Source organism: Leuciscus leuciscus (genome assembly GCF_965113295.1).
Source record: "Leuciscus leuciscus genome assembly, chromosome: 15".
NCBI lineage: Eukaryota > Metazoa > Chordata > Actinopteri > Cypriniformes > Leuciscidae > Leuciscus > Leuciscus leuciscus.
In genome coordinates this window covers 25,743,657-25,759,647 of record NC_138739.1, presented here as the reverse complement: position 1 = coordinate 25,759,647, position 15,991 = coordinate 25,743,657, and the positions used below count along the sequence as shown (strand labels likewise).

The window sequence follows — 15,991 nt, the reverse complement described above, 5'->3', positions numbered from 1 at the left end:
AGAGATGCACCGATTACAATTTTCTAGGCCGATTCCGATTTCCGATTTTTCATTGAGTTTGACCTGCCGATACCGATTTTAGCCGATTCCGATTTCATTTTTTCTAACCACTTTACAGCACACACAAATATTTATTTTCTATATATATATATATATATATATATATATATATATATATATATTTCTTTTTAATAAAATACCATATCCTTTTAGCCAAACTGAATAATAAAAACAAGTTTAAATGGGTACATTTTATATAAATATTTTTGAGTCTTCATTTTCTTTTCTGACATAACCTAATCCAGTTCTTGTTAAAACACACTAGACATGCACATTTTGGGCACTTTTGTTTGAAATATTTATTTATTTATTTTGTCCATCAAAAGTTTGCTTTCACTTTAATTGACCGTGAGCAGCGCAGACAAAATAGACTCGGCGGCGAAACCCCCGCTTCACTGCTGCTCAGTGCGGCGCTCACGCGCTGCTCCTGCTGCCGGTGTGAATGCACTCATTGATTAACATGCACGGCGAAAAAATATGCGTGAAACGGCCGTAATTCACGAGGTTTCCTACATGTGCGTTCCGTGTGCACGTGTGATGCTGATGTTGCGCGATGTTAATCATGGGGAGCCCGAGTGCATTTGACCGGCAAAAAATCTGCATATGTCAGACTGACCGGCCGGTTGCCGGTCATGGCCGATCACGTGAAAATTGGCCAATTCTGGTCACCAGCGGATCAATCGGTGCATCTCTACTCCTAACTTAATAAAATACGCTTTTTTTACTATGAGGAATTATTACATTAAAACCAGTGGTGTAGTGGTAAAAAAAGAGGTGGGTAAACTATAAATTCTGGTGGACCACAACTTGATCACCCGGTAAGGTGGGCCACTGCCTACCGGTGTATGTGTATCCTGATGACACCGCTATAGGCTATCATTTGATGGTACTACCAAGGGTATCACTGGTTGTTCCCTCATCATAGGTCACAAAATCACTATTCAATTCATACATTAATCGAAGTTCTTGTTAAAGAGACTCAAGAAGGAATAATATGGTTGAAATCTATAAAGTTTACAAAATGACAAAACAGAGAGAACAAAAATATTTAAGAGAGATAGAGAGGGAGGCTTATACCCAGGGCTTCCAATGCAATGCACTTGAACATAATGATAGGGATTTGGGGTTATTTTCATAGTCGATTAATCTGTTGAATATTTCCTCGATTAATTGATTAGTTGTTTGGTCTATTAGAAAAATGTGGATCAGTGTTTCCCTGTAGAGGGAAAAGTCTTTAACCTGGTGCAGGCTTGATTCCCTCTGAATGTCTTGTACAGTTGGGTTTTGACATGCTCATTACATTAAACCAGCTGCCTGTAATGAATTGTTTAAAAAAACGTGTAAAAAAAAAACTTTTTTGCCTATAGTTTTAATGATTTTCTGTTGCGGCTGCGATCAAGTTTAATTCTCGCGCAGCTTGTATAGTAACGAGCGTGTGTTTTCTGCTCCGTGTGTGCCGTTCTCTTTGTTCCGTCTGTGTGTGTGTGTGTGTGTGTCGGCGCGCTGCGCTCTCTGCTCAACGTTCTGCTCTGTCATTAACGGCCCAAATGCTCGAATCATGTACCGATCGGCGATCACGCACTGGAAAAGCAAAGTCCGCTCAAATAACGTGAAATTTAGAGGTGGATAAACGCACTTTGGAGGTGGGCAAACGCTATTTCCGAATTTTGGGAGGTGCGTAAACGGCGTTTACGTGCGTTTAGCCTCCACTACATCCCTGATTAAAACGTAGATCTGTGTGCAGGTAGACTACTTTATCTGAATGAACTACATACACTTCTCTCGCATTTGCTTGCGTGCCAGCGATTAACCCTCCGCGTGCCAGTGTTGGCACGCGTGCCTTAGGTTGCCGACCCCTGGTCTAGATTCTGGATCAAAACTTTTATTTAAGATTGTACATTTCCCCTCCTTTAAAAAAAAAAAAAAGAGATATAGAAATCGCCATCAGGTGTGCATTTTATTTATGATATATTTATAAATATATTTAAAAAAGAAAAATTCAAGTGCATATATTTGCATGCTTTAAATGTGCATTTTCAGTTGTGCATTGGGGGTTCTTCAGACAAAAATCCGACTAAATGCCCAGCCTGGCCTGCACTGCTGGAAGTACATTTACATAAATTCTGTTTAGTGACCATGGTGACTTTTACGTTTATGTGTCCCGACCACGAAACTTACACCTGCAGTGCTTGGTAATTGCATCTGTTAAAACTCACAAGGAGCACCACATTTCAAGTGCCTTAGGCGCAAATCTTTTAATGCGTAGAAACCAAACTCGATTCACCCGGGAACTAAAACTGCACCATGAAATTTACCGAATTAGCAGAATTTATAGTACGTGACACATTTATAGAATGCCCGCTTTCCACTCCGCTTCTTTCTTGGCTTTGATAGAGACATTTCTTTGTTTGCGGTTCAAGCCTCTGTGTTTCAAATGACTCTAATGGAAGCAGCTTAGATGCTTGGCATCCTTAACCGCAAATGGAGATTTTCTCATCTCAGGCCTCTCTTTGGAGATTTGGACCTCGGGGCCACCGTTCCTCCTATCTACACACCGCAGATGACTCTATTAAGGGAATTCGCTCAGACTGTGATATAAAATGCTGAAAAACATATTTACAGTCACTCCCCCCATTATTTTTTAAGTCATAATTCAAATAAAAGAGTAAAAACTGCTAAGACAGACTTAAAAGGAATGAATATTCTATCATCGTTTTTTTCACCATTTTGAATATAATGAACATTTTTCTTTGTAGGTGAACTGTCCCTTTAAAAGTGGGGGCCATCTGCAATTCCTTTTATTCCAACTAATAAGCATTCCTTTATAATCACCGGCCAACAGAAATCGGCCATCGATGAGTCCCAGCTATTTAAAGCCTCATCCCATAATAAGCAAAAGCCTCCCAGGACTGAAGCCTCATGTCGCTACGGTGAAAGACTCTGGCCCAATGCACTCTTCTGAATCCTCACCATTTGTGCAGGGGAATACACTCGGCCCAAGGCTCTAGAATCTGGCAGTCGTGTGTTTGTAGATAGTGCACGGTTCAGAGACCCGCTCCCCACGCCAGCGTCTGTGCCAAACACAGTTCAAACTCACACCCGCTGAGGAGCCCAACCCTCTGACTGGCACTGCAAGAGTGCCCTTCAAACCATGTGTGTGTGTGTCTGCAGTGCCAGGCAGAATGTGTTGCATTAAAGGGGTCCTATTGTGCCCTTTTATGAAGTCTTGGCTTTGTTTTTGGGGTGTACTAGAATTGGTTTTCCATGCTTGATTTTTCCAAAAACACATTCTTTTTCACATATTTGACATTATTGCAGCTCTCTTCCCAGTTTGTCTTAAACGCCCCGTTTAGTTCCTGTTTCGATGGAGCCCCTCCTTCTGAAATACGAAATGTACTGATTGGTTAGCTGGCCCAGTGTGTTGTGATTGGCGAACCACTTTGAGCGTGTTCCGGAAATGTCAGACCCCTTACCATAACTGCGAGTTACATCTGCTCAGGTGGCGTCAATTTTGCCATACCAACTTAAAATGTTTACAAGCAAGAGGATCATGAAGAACCCTTGCAAGCACAGATTTGACAGGACGTTTAAGTATTGGTGAACACCAAGCAGCAACCTTCCGGTCTCTCTCTTGAATCCAACACGGAAGTGACTTAAACTGCAATTCATCGACTGGCCGCTAGAGACAGGCTCCAAAAGAGAGTCGATCCCATATAAACCACTTCAAAAAATGCTCTTTAGAAACCTACGGGTGACGTCACGGACACTACGTCCATTGTTTTATACAGTCTATGGTGAACACTGACAATCTTACAAAAGCAAGAGCCCCATAGTTAAACACTACATCAACACTGTTATGTTGGCTAGCATGCTAGCGGAGCCAAACAGCTTTGCCCTTTGTTTACATCGTTGCAACTACATAAAACTTATAATTGGAACTGTTTTAAAACTGTTAGAAAACACTAACAACATGAAATAAAATAATCAAATAAATGGGGTGGAAAAAGACAGCGTCTCTTCGACATGACAACAACTCGCTACTAAAGCAGGTCTTCTTTTTCTTCTCTAGCACAGCTTAACCAGGCATCTCCCCTTTTTTTGTGTATTCCGTGGGTGGGGATTATTTAAATGAGTAACACTGTGACTTCACAAGATCCGGAAGAAACGCGTTGTAGTTCTTCAAGTGTTTTCTGTGAAAGAGAATATCTCCCTTTGGAGTTGACTTTGAGCTTTGTAGCCTCGCAGATCTTTTTATGCTCAAACAGCAACATCCAAGTGCCATTTTTTAAATAATATTTCTTCAATGATAAAGTTGTTATTTAAAAAAAAAAATTATTAATAATTTTTTTTTTATTTCCTTTTCAGCCAAATAACCTGCCTTGCTTTCTTTATTCCATGGAACACAAAATAAGTTACTGTCCAAGCTCCTTCTTTCCATCTTCTTCTTTCCAAACACATTCAAATGTGGTGCCAAACGTAGGGTTTGTTTAAAGTCGGCATGAAGCGGAATAGTATTTTTTAGCCTATTGTGACATATATCCGAGTGAAACGGCTTCTCGAACAAGAGCAAATGGAGGAAGAGATGTCCTGTAAGAAGGAGGGGAAGTTATTTACACATGATTTAAAAAATATGATGCGCACGGAAAATCATTTATAAAACAGCAATATTCCATAAAAAAATTGTCGATTTTGATTTCATGGTGATTTTAAATTCCTTACCCTAAGTATGAGTTATAAAACTTGTCAAACAGTTGGATGTGTCACAATTTGTTACGAGTGATTTGTTATCAAGGATTTCTCTTATTACTTCCAGGTGAGTCGTCCCCCTGCAGCGTGAATAATGGAGGGTGCCATGACCTCTGCCTTTTGACTCCGCTTGGTGTGGTAAACTGTACTTGCCGTGGGGAACGGATATTACTGGATGATAACAGATGTGTATGTAAGTCCTGTACCCTCTCTCTCTCTGTTTCTCTAGCTCATTTTCCTGGACTTTTTTTCAACTCGCCCTAAATCTTTATGTCCCGGTACTTTGAGTTATGTGGCTAAGTCCATATGTTGTGGCCAAACAACTTTATTACCTCACCACCCTTCTGTAGGTCCAGTTAGTGCACTAGTAAGAACTCTATAAAGATTCTGTATCTGAATTGAATGACTGTGATTGTGATTTGGATTCTACATCAAGATTGTAATTGAGATTCATGTTGCTCTGAATATAGATTTGAATATAGATTCTTGACCAAGATTGTGGTCTAGATTCAGATCCATATTCTATATCTAGATTGTATTTCAGATTTCCATATGCTTTGAATATAGATTCTTGACCAAGATTGTGGTCTAGATTCATCCATATTCTAAATCCATATTGTGATTCAGATTAAATTTGCTCTCAATATGTAATTCTGGAACCAGATTATGATTTATATTGTACATCCATTTTGCAATTCCAAATCATTTTCACTCTGAATGTAGATTCTAAATCCAGATTGAGATTCAGATTTGTTTGGCTCATAATTTAGGTTCAGGATCCATATTATGAAAGACAACTGTATATCCAGATTGTAATCCAGATTTCCCTTACTCTGAATATAGATTCTAAATCAAGAATGTGATCAGGATTCAGATTATAATGCATAGTATAAATCATGATTCATTCTGGAACCAGATTATGATCTGTATTGTACATCCAGATTGTAATCCAAATTCATTTTGCTATGAATATAGATTGTAAATCCAGACTGTGATCTAAATTCTTGTTTCAGATTGTGGAATACATTTTTATTCCAGATTGTGGTCCAAATAATTTGCTACACTTTAAATGCCACGGGGATGGCAATTTTAGATCCTTTCTGGATAATATAGCATTATACACTGCTTTAAGTCTAAATACTTCTATCTTTACACCACAGCTGCATAGTTGATACTTTGGCTAGATCTAGATATTAGATGTTTTTCTATTCTAGTAATCAAGATAATAGATACCTTAAATTTGGACTTGAGGGTTCTCCTATAGGTCTTGATACTGAAACATCCATCAACCTGGAATGGATCTTTATGTATATTTTTATTCTCTCTCTCCAAACTTTAAGAATATTAGATGATTTGATGCTTAGATTCAGGACTGCTTTATACAGACACTATACACAGTGACTTTCAGTCTGGAATTGCAACAGTACTCAACACTCGCTTGGAGAGGATTACGGGGTTTATACACAGATGTGGTTTTGTGTTCTAACAGCTAGACATAGTGCATCTGATGGAAGAGAACAGAACACAGGGGACTCGATGAAAAGGCCAAGGAGAGATCACTCTGACATTTGTGTAAATAGACCAACAGTAAAAAAAAAAAAGTGCAAATGGAACTTGCTCTATGGCCATCTGACCTTGAGCCCTTGGCTGATTATTTTTCAAACACTCTAGCAGTCGATGCAATTCCTTAATCTTTACATCAGCACTGCACATCACAACTCTACAAATCTCTTTTACTCTCGTCTTCTAGCCATGAACTCCTCATGTAACATCCACTCTGAGTTCCAGTGCGGAAACGGGGAATGCATTGATTACCAGCTGACATGTGACGGAATCGCACACTGCAAAGACAGGTCGGATGAAAAGATGCAGTATTGCGGTAAGGATCCAATCAGGCAGGATGTTATGTTTGAGCCCTCATGTTTCATCTCTAAACTGAATTCTAAACTCTAATGGGCTAATGTCTCTACAGCAGTCTGGCGAAAAGATAATGAGTGTGAGTGATGTGACAGACTGACGGCTGCTTTCTCTCTCTTTCTCTTTCTCTCTCTCTGTCCTTACATTCTCAAGCAGAGTTTCACATAAAGCAGTTGTTCTTGGATAGTTTTACTATTATCCACTATTATCCATCCATCCATCCATCCATCCATCTTAAATGGCATTGCTGTTGTTACATATCCATCCATCCATCCATCCATCCATCTGAAATGGCATTGCTGTTGTTACATGCATGTTATTGTAAAGTCCTATGCCTAATTCTCAACTTTTTCATTCTCTAGAAAACCGGAACTGCAGACATGGCTTTAAATCATGCTATAACCAGCGTTGCGTGGCCAATTATCACTTCTGTAATGGCGTGAATGATTGCGGGGATAACTCAGATGAAGCTTACTGTAACAGTGGGTATTTTTTCTTCTTCTTAAAGATTTGAAACACATGCTTAGTCCAGTGTTGGTCAGTCCAGGAATCTTAGTTTTTCAATGTTCTACACAACTAGAGAAATTCAGACCATTAATCAATACACCCTTGAATCATTGCCTTATTTGAACATCTACACAGATGTTAAATCTAACAGCATTACGCTTTAATGCAGAAACATCTATAATGTAGACAGTACAAACCACAGATCTCTATACTAAGCATCAGTGAAGGCCAATGAAAGTTGTTCTCTTGGCAGCAATGCCGAATCGAAATGGCAAAAGTTTTGCATTCACACTATCTCTGGACTTGAAAATGGAGTAGATCTCATTTTGCTGTAAACAAGTTTCAGTTTAGTTTCTGTTTACACATATTTTTTAAACATTGTCTGCTTAAATATGAATTATTTAAATTTGAATTATTCTTTAAAATGTGGAATTATGCAAATGTATTAGGGAAGTTAACCCACAACACTTTGCGTTCACATTACATACTGAACTGATTTCAATTCAGATTGCTTTAAAGGGGTCTGACTTCATTTAAAGCTTTCTGGTGCCTGGCTTCAATCAGAGCTTTCACACTTGAGCCAAAAATCTCATGAACTACATTCAGAGCCCTGAAATGTATAAAGTTAGAGGTTCTGAAACTATGCCATGATTGAACTGTGTAACATCATTTCTATTTTACAATTTTTGGGCAATCATCATTAAATTGAAATAAAATAAAATCTTAAGGGTAATGCAGAGCATCTACATTTTCCCCTGTGGTTCCAGATTCCTCCTGTTTGTCTTCTGAGCGGCGTTGTGCAGATGGTTCCTGTATCCCTTCATCATTCTGGTGTAATCAGATCATCGATTGTGCTGACGCATCGGACGAGAAAATCTGTAGTAAGATTAACATGTGAAGGCGCTTGCCTGTTCGCACTTCTGATGGTGTGAGTTTGCGTGTCACTGAGCGTGTGAAACACTCGTCTCACTGCCCACTCTGTGTTTCTAGATAGCACAGACTGCATGGAATACTACAGACTGGGTGCTCGCGCCAGCAAAAGCGAGAGGTTTCTAAGCTGCAATTCCACGTCTCTGTGTGTTCATCCTTCCTGGATCTGTGACGGAGCCAATGACTGTGGGGATTACGCAGACGAAATACACTGCCACGGTAGAAATGCATTTGCATTCTCTCTCTATTTTCTCTTGTTTGTTTGTGTTCAAAGTACAAGATTGTCACGTTCAGAATGGAAAATAGCATTGGGAACAAAGGGAATTTTTTACAAAGTTCGCATTGCGGTGCAGTGAAGGCTCACATCGCTAGTGCCTTTTATGATGCTCTGAAAGATGGACTTTTTTTGACTCAATCACACTGAGTCCTGCCAAATTTTTGACAGTAATATGCTTCGATATTTATGATACATGTGGAAGGACCAGGTCCTACTGGGAATATTTAGTGAATTAATAAGTCCTTTCGGTTAAATAAAACACAACTCTGGAAGTCAATGAATATGTAGAGTTTTTTTGTGCAGAACTTTACGATCCTGTCAGAATTTATGAGTTGAGCAGTGCCTCAATATCGTAATTAAAAGTTGGAAACTCTGGATTTTCTTTGAAACCTGTAAGTTGGGGCATGTCAATGAAATAATCATGGTGGAAAAGGGTTGCTAACGACCATAACTTTAGTTTAATTGTGAATGTTGACTCTACAGTTCAGTAGAGTGTTGATATTGATGAATTCTCTGTCACACACACACACACATAGGGCCCTATCTTGCACCCAGCGCAAGTGACTTTGTACACCGACGCATGTATCATTCCTATTTTGCACCCGCGCAAAGCGGACTTTTCCCTCCACAGAAGCACGTCGGTAAGTTAGGAAATACACTTGCGCTCCCGGGGGCGGTTCAGCGCAAAGAGGAGGCGTGTTACGGCGCAAACGTTCCTTCATGCTATTTTGCAGGTTTAGAAAACAATTGCGCCACTAACCAGGAAAAAATAGTTTAAAGTCAGTGGCGGGTTGCGCATGTTATTCATATGCTATTTTAAGGGCGCATGCTTGGCCATAATCAATGTAGCGTGTGCACAACGCGCATACACTTTGATTCTCTCATCTACACAGAAGCAGCAGTTTTCATTTTTGCAAATCATACATTATTACGATAGATAGATAGATAGATAGATAGATAGATAGATAGATAGATAGATAGATAGATAGATAGATAGATAGATAGACGATTTATTATAAAAGCATACATCTAGCTTACACATTTACCCAAATTATCATACGCCTGTTTAACCGAAGTTAATTTGGGTGGGTTTCTCCATTTCAATGTAACTTCTCTCTTCTACGGCCGTGACGAGAGCGTTGCTCTCCTTGGCTGTGAACCGCTCCTGGCGCGCGCCTGGCAAATCCGCCGTTACAATAGCAATCCGCTATGGAAAAAGCGCGTCTTCTCTTAAAGGGAATGTGAGATGACGCTCTGATTGGTTTATTTCACGTTACGCCCAAACCACACCTATGAATAATGAAGCTACTTCAGACCAACCCATTTTAGATTTGCGCCGGGCGCAAGAGTCATTTATCCCGCCGGGAAAATAGCAACAGCGCCGAGACCCGCCCACAAAGTTACTTGCGCTTTGCGCTTGACACTTGCGTTTCAGATCGTTAAAATAGGGCCCATATACTATATATATATATATATATATATATATATATATATACGTATATATAAAAGTCTTTTTTTTTATTATGATTTTCATATTTTAAAATGTAATCTTTGGATCTTGGAAAAGGGCAAAACAAAACATACAATATATAAGGGCATTTGAAAAATAGCGAATATAAATTATGCCATGGTAAACTTTTTCCTAGACAGTTTTAATGTCTTTATACAGCAAAAGAAAAATGTTTTAATAAAAACCAATGCCTTGGGACATAAAAGTGCCTGTAAACACCCATTTATGATTTCCAAACTTATACGGTAGGATCTTCCCTGGAGGTCTTGAAGGCTGAAATACACCATACAAAATATATGATTGTTTGCTAAAGTTGCTAGCACTGAATCTCTGGGAATGTTTGCTCAAAAAACTTAACTGCAGAGGAGTCTTTCAGAATTTAATTGAAATATGAAGACTGTTCAGCTCTTGACATTTGCTGTGGTTTCTCCAGTCAAAGTACACTGTTGCAGATGTTTAAAATGACCTTGATCTACAAATCAGAAACCAAACACAAATATAAAACCACAGATAACACATTGGATGGTTGAAGCCGAGGTAGACATTCAGAGGTCGAACAATTGATTTGTTTACAGCATGTTCTCATCCTTTTCTCGAAGTGGTGGTGAACCTAGCAAACCCTTTGGTGATATCAGGCAGTGGGAATCACAGATGGTTTATCTAAACCCCTATCCTCTCCGTTTGGCCGTTTCTCTCAGCTTCTGCAGTCCATACGTGTGAGGACGGCCATTTCGCGTGTCCCAGTGGAAACTGCATCTCCAGCGTCTGGTTGTGTGACGGGCAGAAAGACTGCGAGGATGGAGCCGATGAATTTCAATGCGGTAAACACCACCTCTCTACATTTATCAACTAATCATGCCTGCTGGACACATTCTGCACTCTATATTTCATCCTAATGAATATATTCACTTCTAAAGATTTTATTTATCTTCTAGTCACGCGCAACCATCCACATTAGAGCGTAAGTGCTGTTTTACACTTTTGATCCACTTGTCACGGCTAGTATGTGATAAGTGCTAAATGTGGGAGTTTAGCTGCTTGACATTCCTGGCTTTACAGCATTACAGTTGTTATGCTCTGTTTCTTGTCCAATCTGTCTTATTCTTTTATTTTAAATTCCTGATGAATTACTGTAGATGGCTGATAATCTGGTACCCTTTCACCTCAATAATTCTGACTTTTTTCTCATAATTGCACATTTATGTTAGTTCCAATTATGACTTTATATTTCAAAATGTGCTTCTTTTTTTCCTTGCAATTGCAACTTTTTCAGAATTGCAACCTCACAATCTCGTAATGCTGCTTTATATCTCACGATGTGACTTCATTTTTCGTAGTTATAACTTTGTTTCTCACAATTTGCTAATTTATACCCTTTATATCCCACAATCTGAATTTAAATCCCGCAATGTGGCTTTATTTTTCTTGTTATATCCATTTTTTTCCCCGAATTGCTGCTTTATCTTACATATCTCACAATCAAGGCCGCATTAATGCACGGGCTTACCTGGGCTGAAGCCCAGGGGCCTCCCAAGTTCAGGGGCCTCCCATGTTCAGGTTCATGATGAGCTGAAAAGGTCATATTTTTTTTAACTTGTCAGATTTTGTCGCTGTATGTCGCTAGTCGCTTGTGGGCGTTGGTAGTGCTGTCGCTCTAATGTTATTATTATGGTGCGTTCACACCAAACGCGAATAGAGCGTCTGGCGCGAGTGATTTCAATGTCAATGCAAAGACGCGTTTACGCGCGTCTAGAGGTCCCGCGGCGCGAATGAGGCGTTAGACTGCTCGTCTGGCCACATCTACACAAAACACCATCACAAGTGATATTATACAACTATATCATTTTAATTTGACTAGGAATTAGGCTCAAAAGAAACAGTGTGCTGTTGGGAGAGTGTTTTTATATTACCACACAGCAGTGTTCAGGGATTAAATCATTTACTAGATTAACGGTCGATCAATCTACAAATTAAACTCACTCATACTGTCATAAATTACTAAACCGTCATCCGAATTTGACAAATAATAAATTGTCTTGTCCCTAATAGTCAACATAATGCAGGGGAAACTGTAAAATGAACTGCAGCAGTGCTAAACTTGCATCATAAAACTACAACATTCGAACTATAAATGTATGAATTAAACTCACTGAGACTGTCGACAGTTTCTTTTCCATGCATCATTTTATTATATCCATGTTTGTGGTAAGTTACAGTCAAATCATATAAAACCGTGAAATCGCCCTTGAACTCTGTCTTGCCTGCACTGCACTCGAGACGGTGACGGGAGCTGAGCTCCACTGAAAGGCTTCTTTCCTATTGGTTGTCGCTCGCGAAAATCGCTTTTCATTTGCATAAAGTTGAAATTTAGTTGCTGTGTGTGGTTGTTAAATAAAGTGTCTTGTGTTTATGTGCTCAGTGATACATTAATAACAATATGAAAATTAAAAAACAATATGAAAAAACTCACTGTTGTAGGTCTCGAAAGAAACTAATGCATTTTGTGATGTAGATTACCTAGGCTTTTACACTTTTTAAAAATGAGACTATAAATCGAGGGGATGGGGGGCCTACAAAACCTCTCAGCCCCGGGGCCTAACATTAGGTTAAGGCGGCTCTGCTCACAATACTGCTTTATATCTTGCAGTGTTCATTTATTTTTCGTAAACATTTATTTTTTCACAATTTGCTAATTTATATCTCCCATGGTGACTTTATATCCCAAAATATTTGCAATTGCGACGATATCTGACAGTGTGACTGTATTTCATTGTTTTAACTTTATCTCAAAATTACTCATTTTAAATTTGACAGTAACAATTATAGTGTGAAATACTAAAGTCTCTTTATTTTCTTCTTTATAAATCTTAGTAAAGTTATTTTTGAAGTTCATGTCTACATAAGCCAACACACTTTGTTTCCAGGCTGTTCTTTGGGAAATAAACTTGTATAACTTTAGGTGAAGGATTATTCCATCCACACCTTGCAGTAATATATTGTATAAAATATTAATCTTATAGACATTCCTGTTTCTCTCCATCTCAAACTTGGTCATGTACCTCCGCGGTGAGCAGAACTTTAAGGTAGGAAGTTCTAGCAAGTTCTGCTTTCCTGCTGCGACCAATCATTACTTTGCTTCTGTCCCGACCCCATGGCAGGAATCCATTTGGTTCTGCTTCAAAGCGTTGTGTTCTGAACAAGAACTCTGATCTGCGAGTGAAGCTCCCGTGTAGCCAGAGCAACTCTGGACCTCGCATCGCCCTCGTAGTCACTGACCCAAAATCTGAAGTAATATGGATTTATTTCCGTGTCCTTGATCTTGACAAATGCACCAGCGCTTTTTCACCTTTTATTTTGGTTATTTGTTGTTTCGAGACTTCCCCTACAGCTGCTTTTGAAGAATCACCCTCATTTACCTATTCATCCTCTTCAGTTTTATTGTCTTCAGCCTTTTGGTGTCACACCTTTCTCTTTCTGACCTTGGTCTCTCTGTTTCAGCCCCTGGTGGCTTTGCCCAGATATCACAAAATCGATGGCAAAAGCAAAAGCAAACAAACTTTCAGACTGCTGAGAGGGGCATATTTGCTCGCACCTTTCATGGCTTGCGTGCGTATGCAAGCGGACAATTACTTTAAAAGTGCTTGCTAGCAGGATCGTCTTCCAAAGTTGAATCTCTAATCTCAACAAGGGCTTTTAGAGGCCACCTACAATTTGGCGTTCACGGACAAACGTATAACTATTGAATGTCTCTTTCATTTTGCTTATTATAAGGTATACATGTTCTTGTTCTTAGTTTTAAAGTAATGACAAGAATAATTCCCGGGAAATTTAAATTCTGTCATTTATTTATTCACCCTCATGTCATCCCAAACCCATATGACTTTCTTTCTACCCTGGACCACAACATTAAATATTTTAAAGAATTTGAACACGATTTACAGCTTGATGATCCTTTCTATTTGGAAAAGAGCAGTGTGAACATGCAAAATAATAATAATAATAATAATTTCAGTGAAATTAATATACTATGTTTTAGTTCGATAATGTTTTTTATTTAATATTTTGTATTTTAAGGGGATTTCATGGTACTAATTGTATTTACGCTGTATTTATAATCCATTTATTTACTTTTTGAGCATAGACCTGAAAATTTAATTTCCAACTTAAACTCTCATAAATCTTGAGTGCTTTGGAGCACATACTTAAGTTTGATCTCTTTTCAAAGACGACACTTGGCAAATTATTGCTGAAGTGAAAAAAGTTTGAAAAAGTTACATCATTTTATGTTTATTGTTATGAAAAATGCACATAAACACTATTATTTATTTATTTTAAATGAAAAATATATTTTCAAAAACACATTTTACTTTAAAATTGCAAAGAAATCAAAGCCATACATCTGATCAAGTTGTGTTCCAAATTTGATCTTAATATCTCAAATAATTAGCTTTCAGTAAGATTTTTCAGTAAGCACCAAAAGTTTTCACTAGAAGAAATTTGTCTCCCATTTATTCCAAATGCGGTCATTTTTTACTTTTTTTTCAGGACCATTTAGCCTTTTCGAATCGTTACCATGATTTTTTTGTGTGTGTGTGTATGTGTGTGTTTACATAGCAAGTGCCAAAACCTTTACCAATTTTCGTTCCATTCCGATGAAGTAAATAATTAAAAAAAAATTATATGTAAAATTTTTTGGTCAAAAATGCCCGAAGACCACTTGAGGGTTCGGTCTCCCTTGGGTTTGTTTTCAAAATTCACACTTTTCCCTCTAGATTCATCGTGCCTTTGGAATCAGTTCGCCTGCTCGAAAAACAAGTGCATCGCCAAGCAATGGCTCTGTGACGGGGAGGACGACTGCGGCGACGGATTGGACGAAAGCGAGGAAATTTGCGGTAAAACTCTGAAGCACGAATTTGCATTTAGGCCACACAATGAAAGACTTCGTCTGAGAGGAAGGATATAAATCAACATGAAAGAGGCGGAAAGAAAAATTGGCCTGCGGTTTCATCATAGTTACGAATTTATGGCCAAGCTGTGCTCCTAACAAATGGGCTCTGAAAAGAAAAAAAAAAACACTCAGGTTCCGCAAAGGTCAAACACAAGCAGATTGTTGAGCAAGTTTTTAAGACAATGCTTAAACCTTTTTTATTTACTTGGAGGACTTTTTTTTTTAATTACATGAATATTCATTAATGACACAGTGCAGCATGTTGGCTTGAGATTGAGATTCTCATTCTCTCTCTTACTGATTCTCTCTCTCGACAGGCTCTGCAACATGCGCTCCTGGCTTGTTCAGTTGCCCAGGATCGTACGCTTGTGTATCTAGGAACTGGTTATGCGACGGGGAGAGAGATTGTCCTGATGGCAGTGATGAACTAGCGGTAGCTGGCTGTGGTAATTTCAACCATGATATTTCCTCCCACAAAACCAGCAACTTCCTTGTACATTTCCTGTTTTCACCCCAAACCACATTGTAGGAACAAAATGGCTCCTTTTGGTATTACTAATGAAGCTAGTAAATAAATGTATCAGTTTAAAGTTTGGAAACGTTAGATTTTATGAATTTGTTTCTTATATTTATGCATGAATACTTTAAAATGTTTAAATTCCTCGACAATGTTATATATATATATATATCATATGTTGTTTTCATTATTTTACTATTTTACCTAAAATGTAAAAAACAAATAGTAATAAAAATCTTTTTTTTTTTTTATATATTTTTTTTTTTAGGTCATACATTGTTTTAATTGTTTTACTACATATCTTAAATGTAAAAAAAAACAAAAACAATAGTAATAGTGATCCAGGAATTGTTTTTATATTAATTTATTATCTTTCATCTATTTACGTGATACGTTATTTTCATTATTTAACTATTTTTTTTTTTCTTAAATGTAGAAGAAAAGTAATCCAGGCATCTATTCTATCCTATTCTGTTCTGTTCTGTTCTGTTCTGTTCTGTTCTGTTCTGTTCTGTTCTATTCTATGCACACTAATTAACACCACTGTTGTATTTTAAGGTGTCCGATTTTGCCGATATG

At 38.2% G+C, this 15,991-nt stretch overlaps 1 protein-coding gene across 2 annotated transcripts in view; it reads left to right on the top strand.

Moving 5' to 3' along the window:
* The window catches only part of lrp1ba (low density lipoprotein receptor-related protein 1Ba), a 259,135-nt gene that overhangs the window by 168,477 nt on the left and 74,667 nt on the right, over nucleotides 1-15,991 (top strand). For both annotated transcript variants that reach the window (XM_082138205.1, XM_082138204.1), the window contains 8 exons: nucleotides 4,874-4,999; nucleotides 6,557-6,685; nucleotides 7,086-7,205; nucleotides 7,998-8,111; nucleotides 8,221-8,379; nucleotides 10,646-10,768; nucleotides 14,720-14,839; nucleotides 15,213-15,341. In XM_082138205.1, coding sequence (XP_081994331.1) covers nucleotides 4,874-4,999; nucleotides 6,557-6,685; nucleotides 7,086-7,205; nucleotides 7,998-8,111; nucleotides 8,221-8,379; nucleotides 10,646-10,768; nucleotides 14,720-14,839; nucleotides 15,213-15,341 — 1,020 coding nt within the window. The remainder of the gene's footprint in view (nucleotides 1-4,873; nucleotides 5,000-6,556; nucleotides 6,686-7,085; nucleotides 7,206-7,997; nucleotides 8,112-8,220; nucleotides 8,380-10,645; nucleotides 10,769-14,719; nucleotides 14,840-15,212; nucleotides 15,342-15,991) is intronic.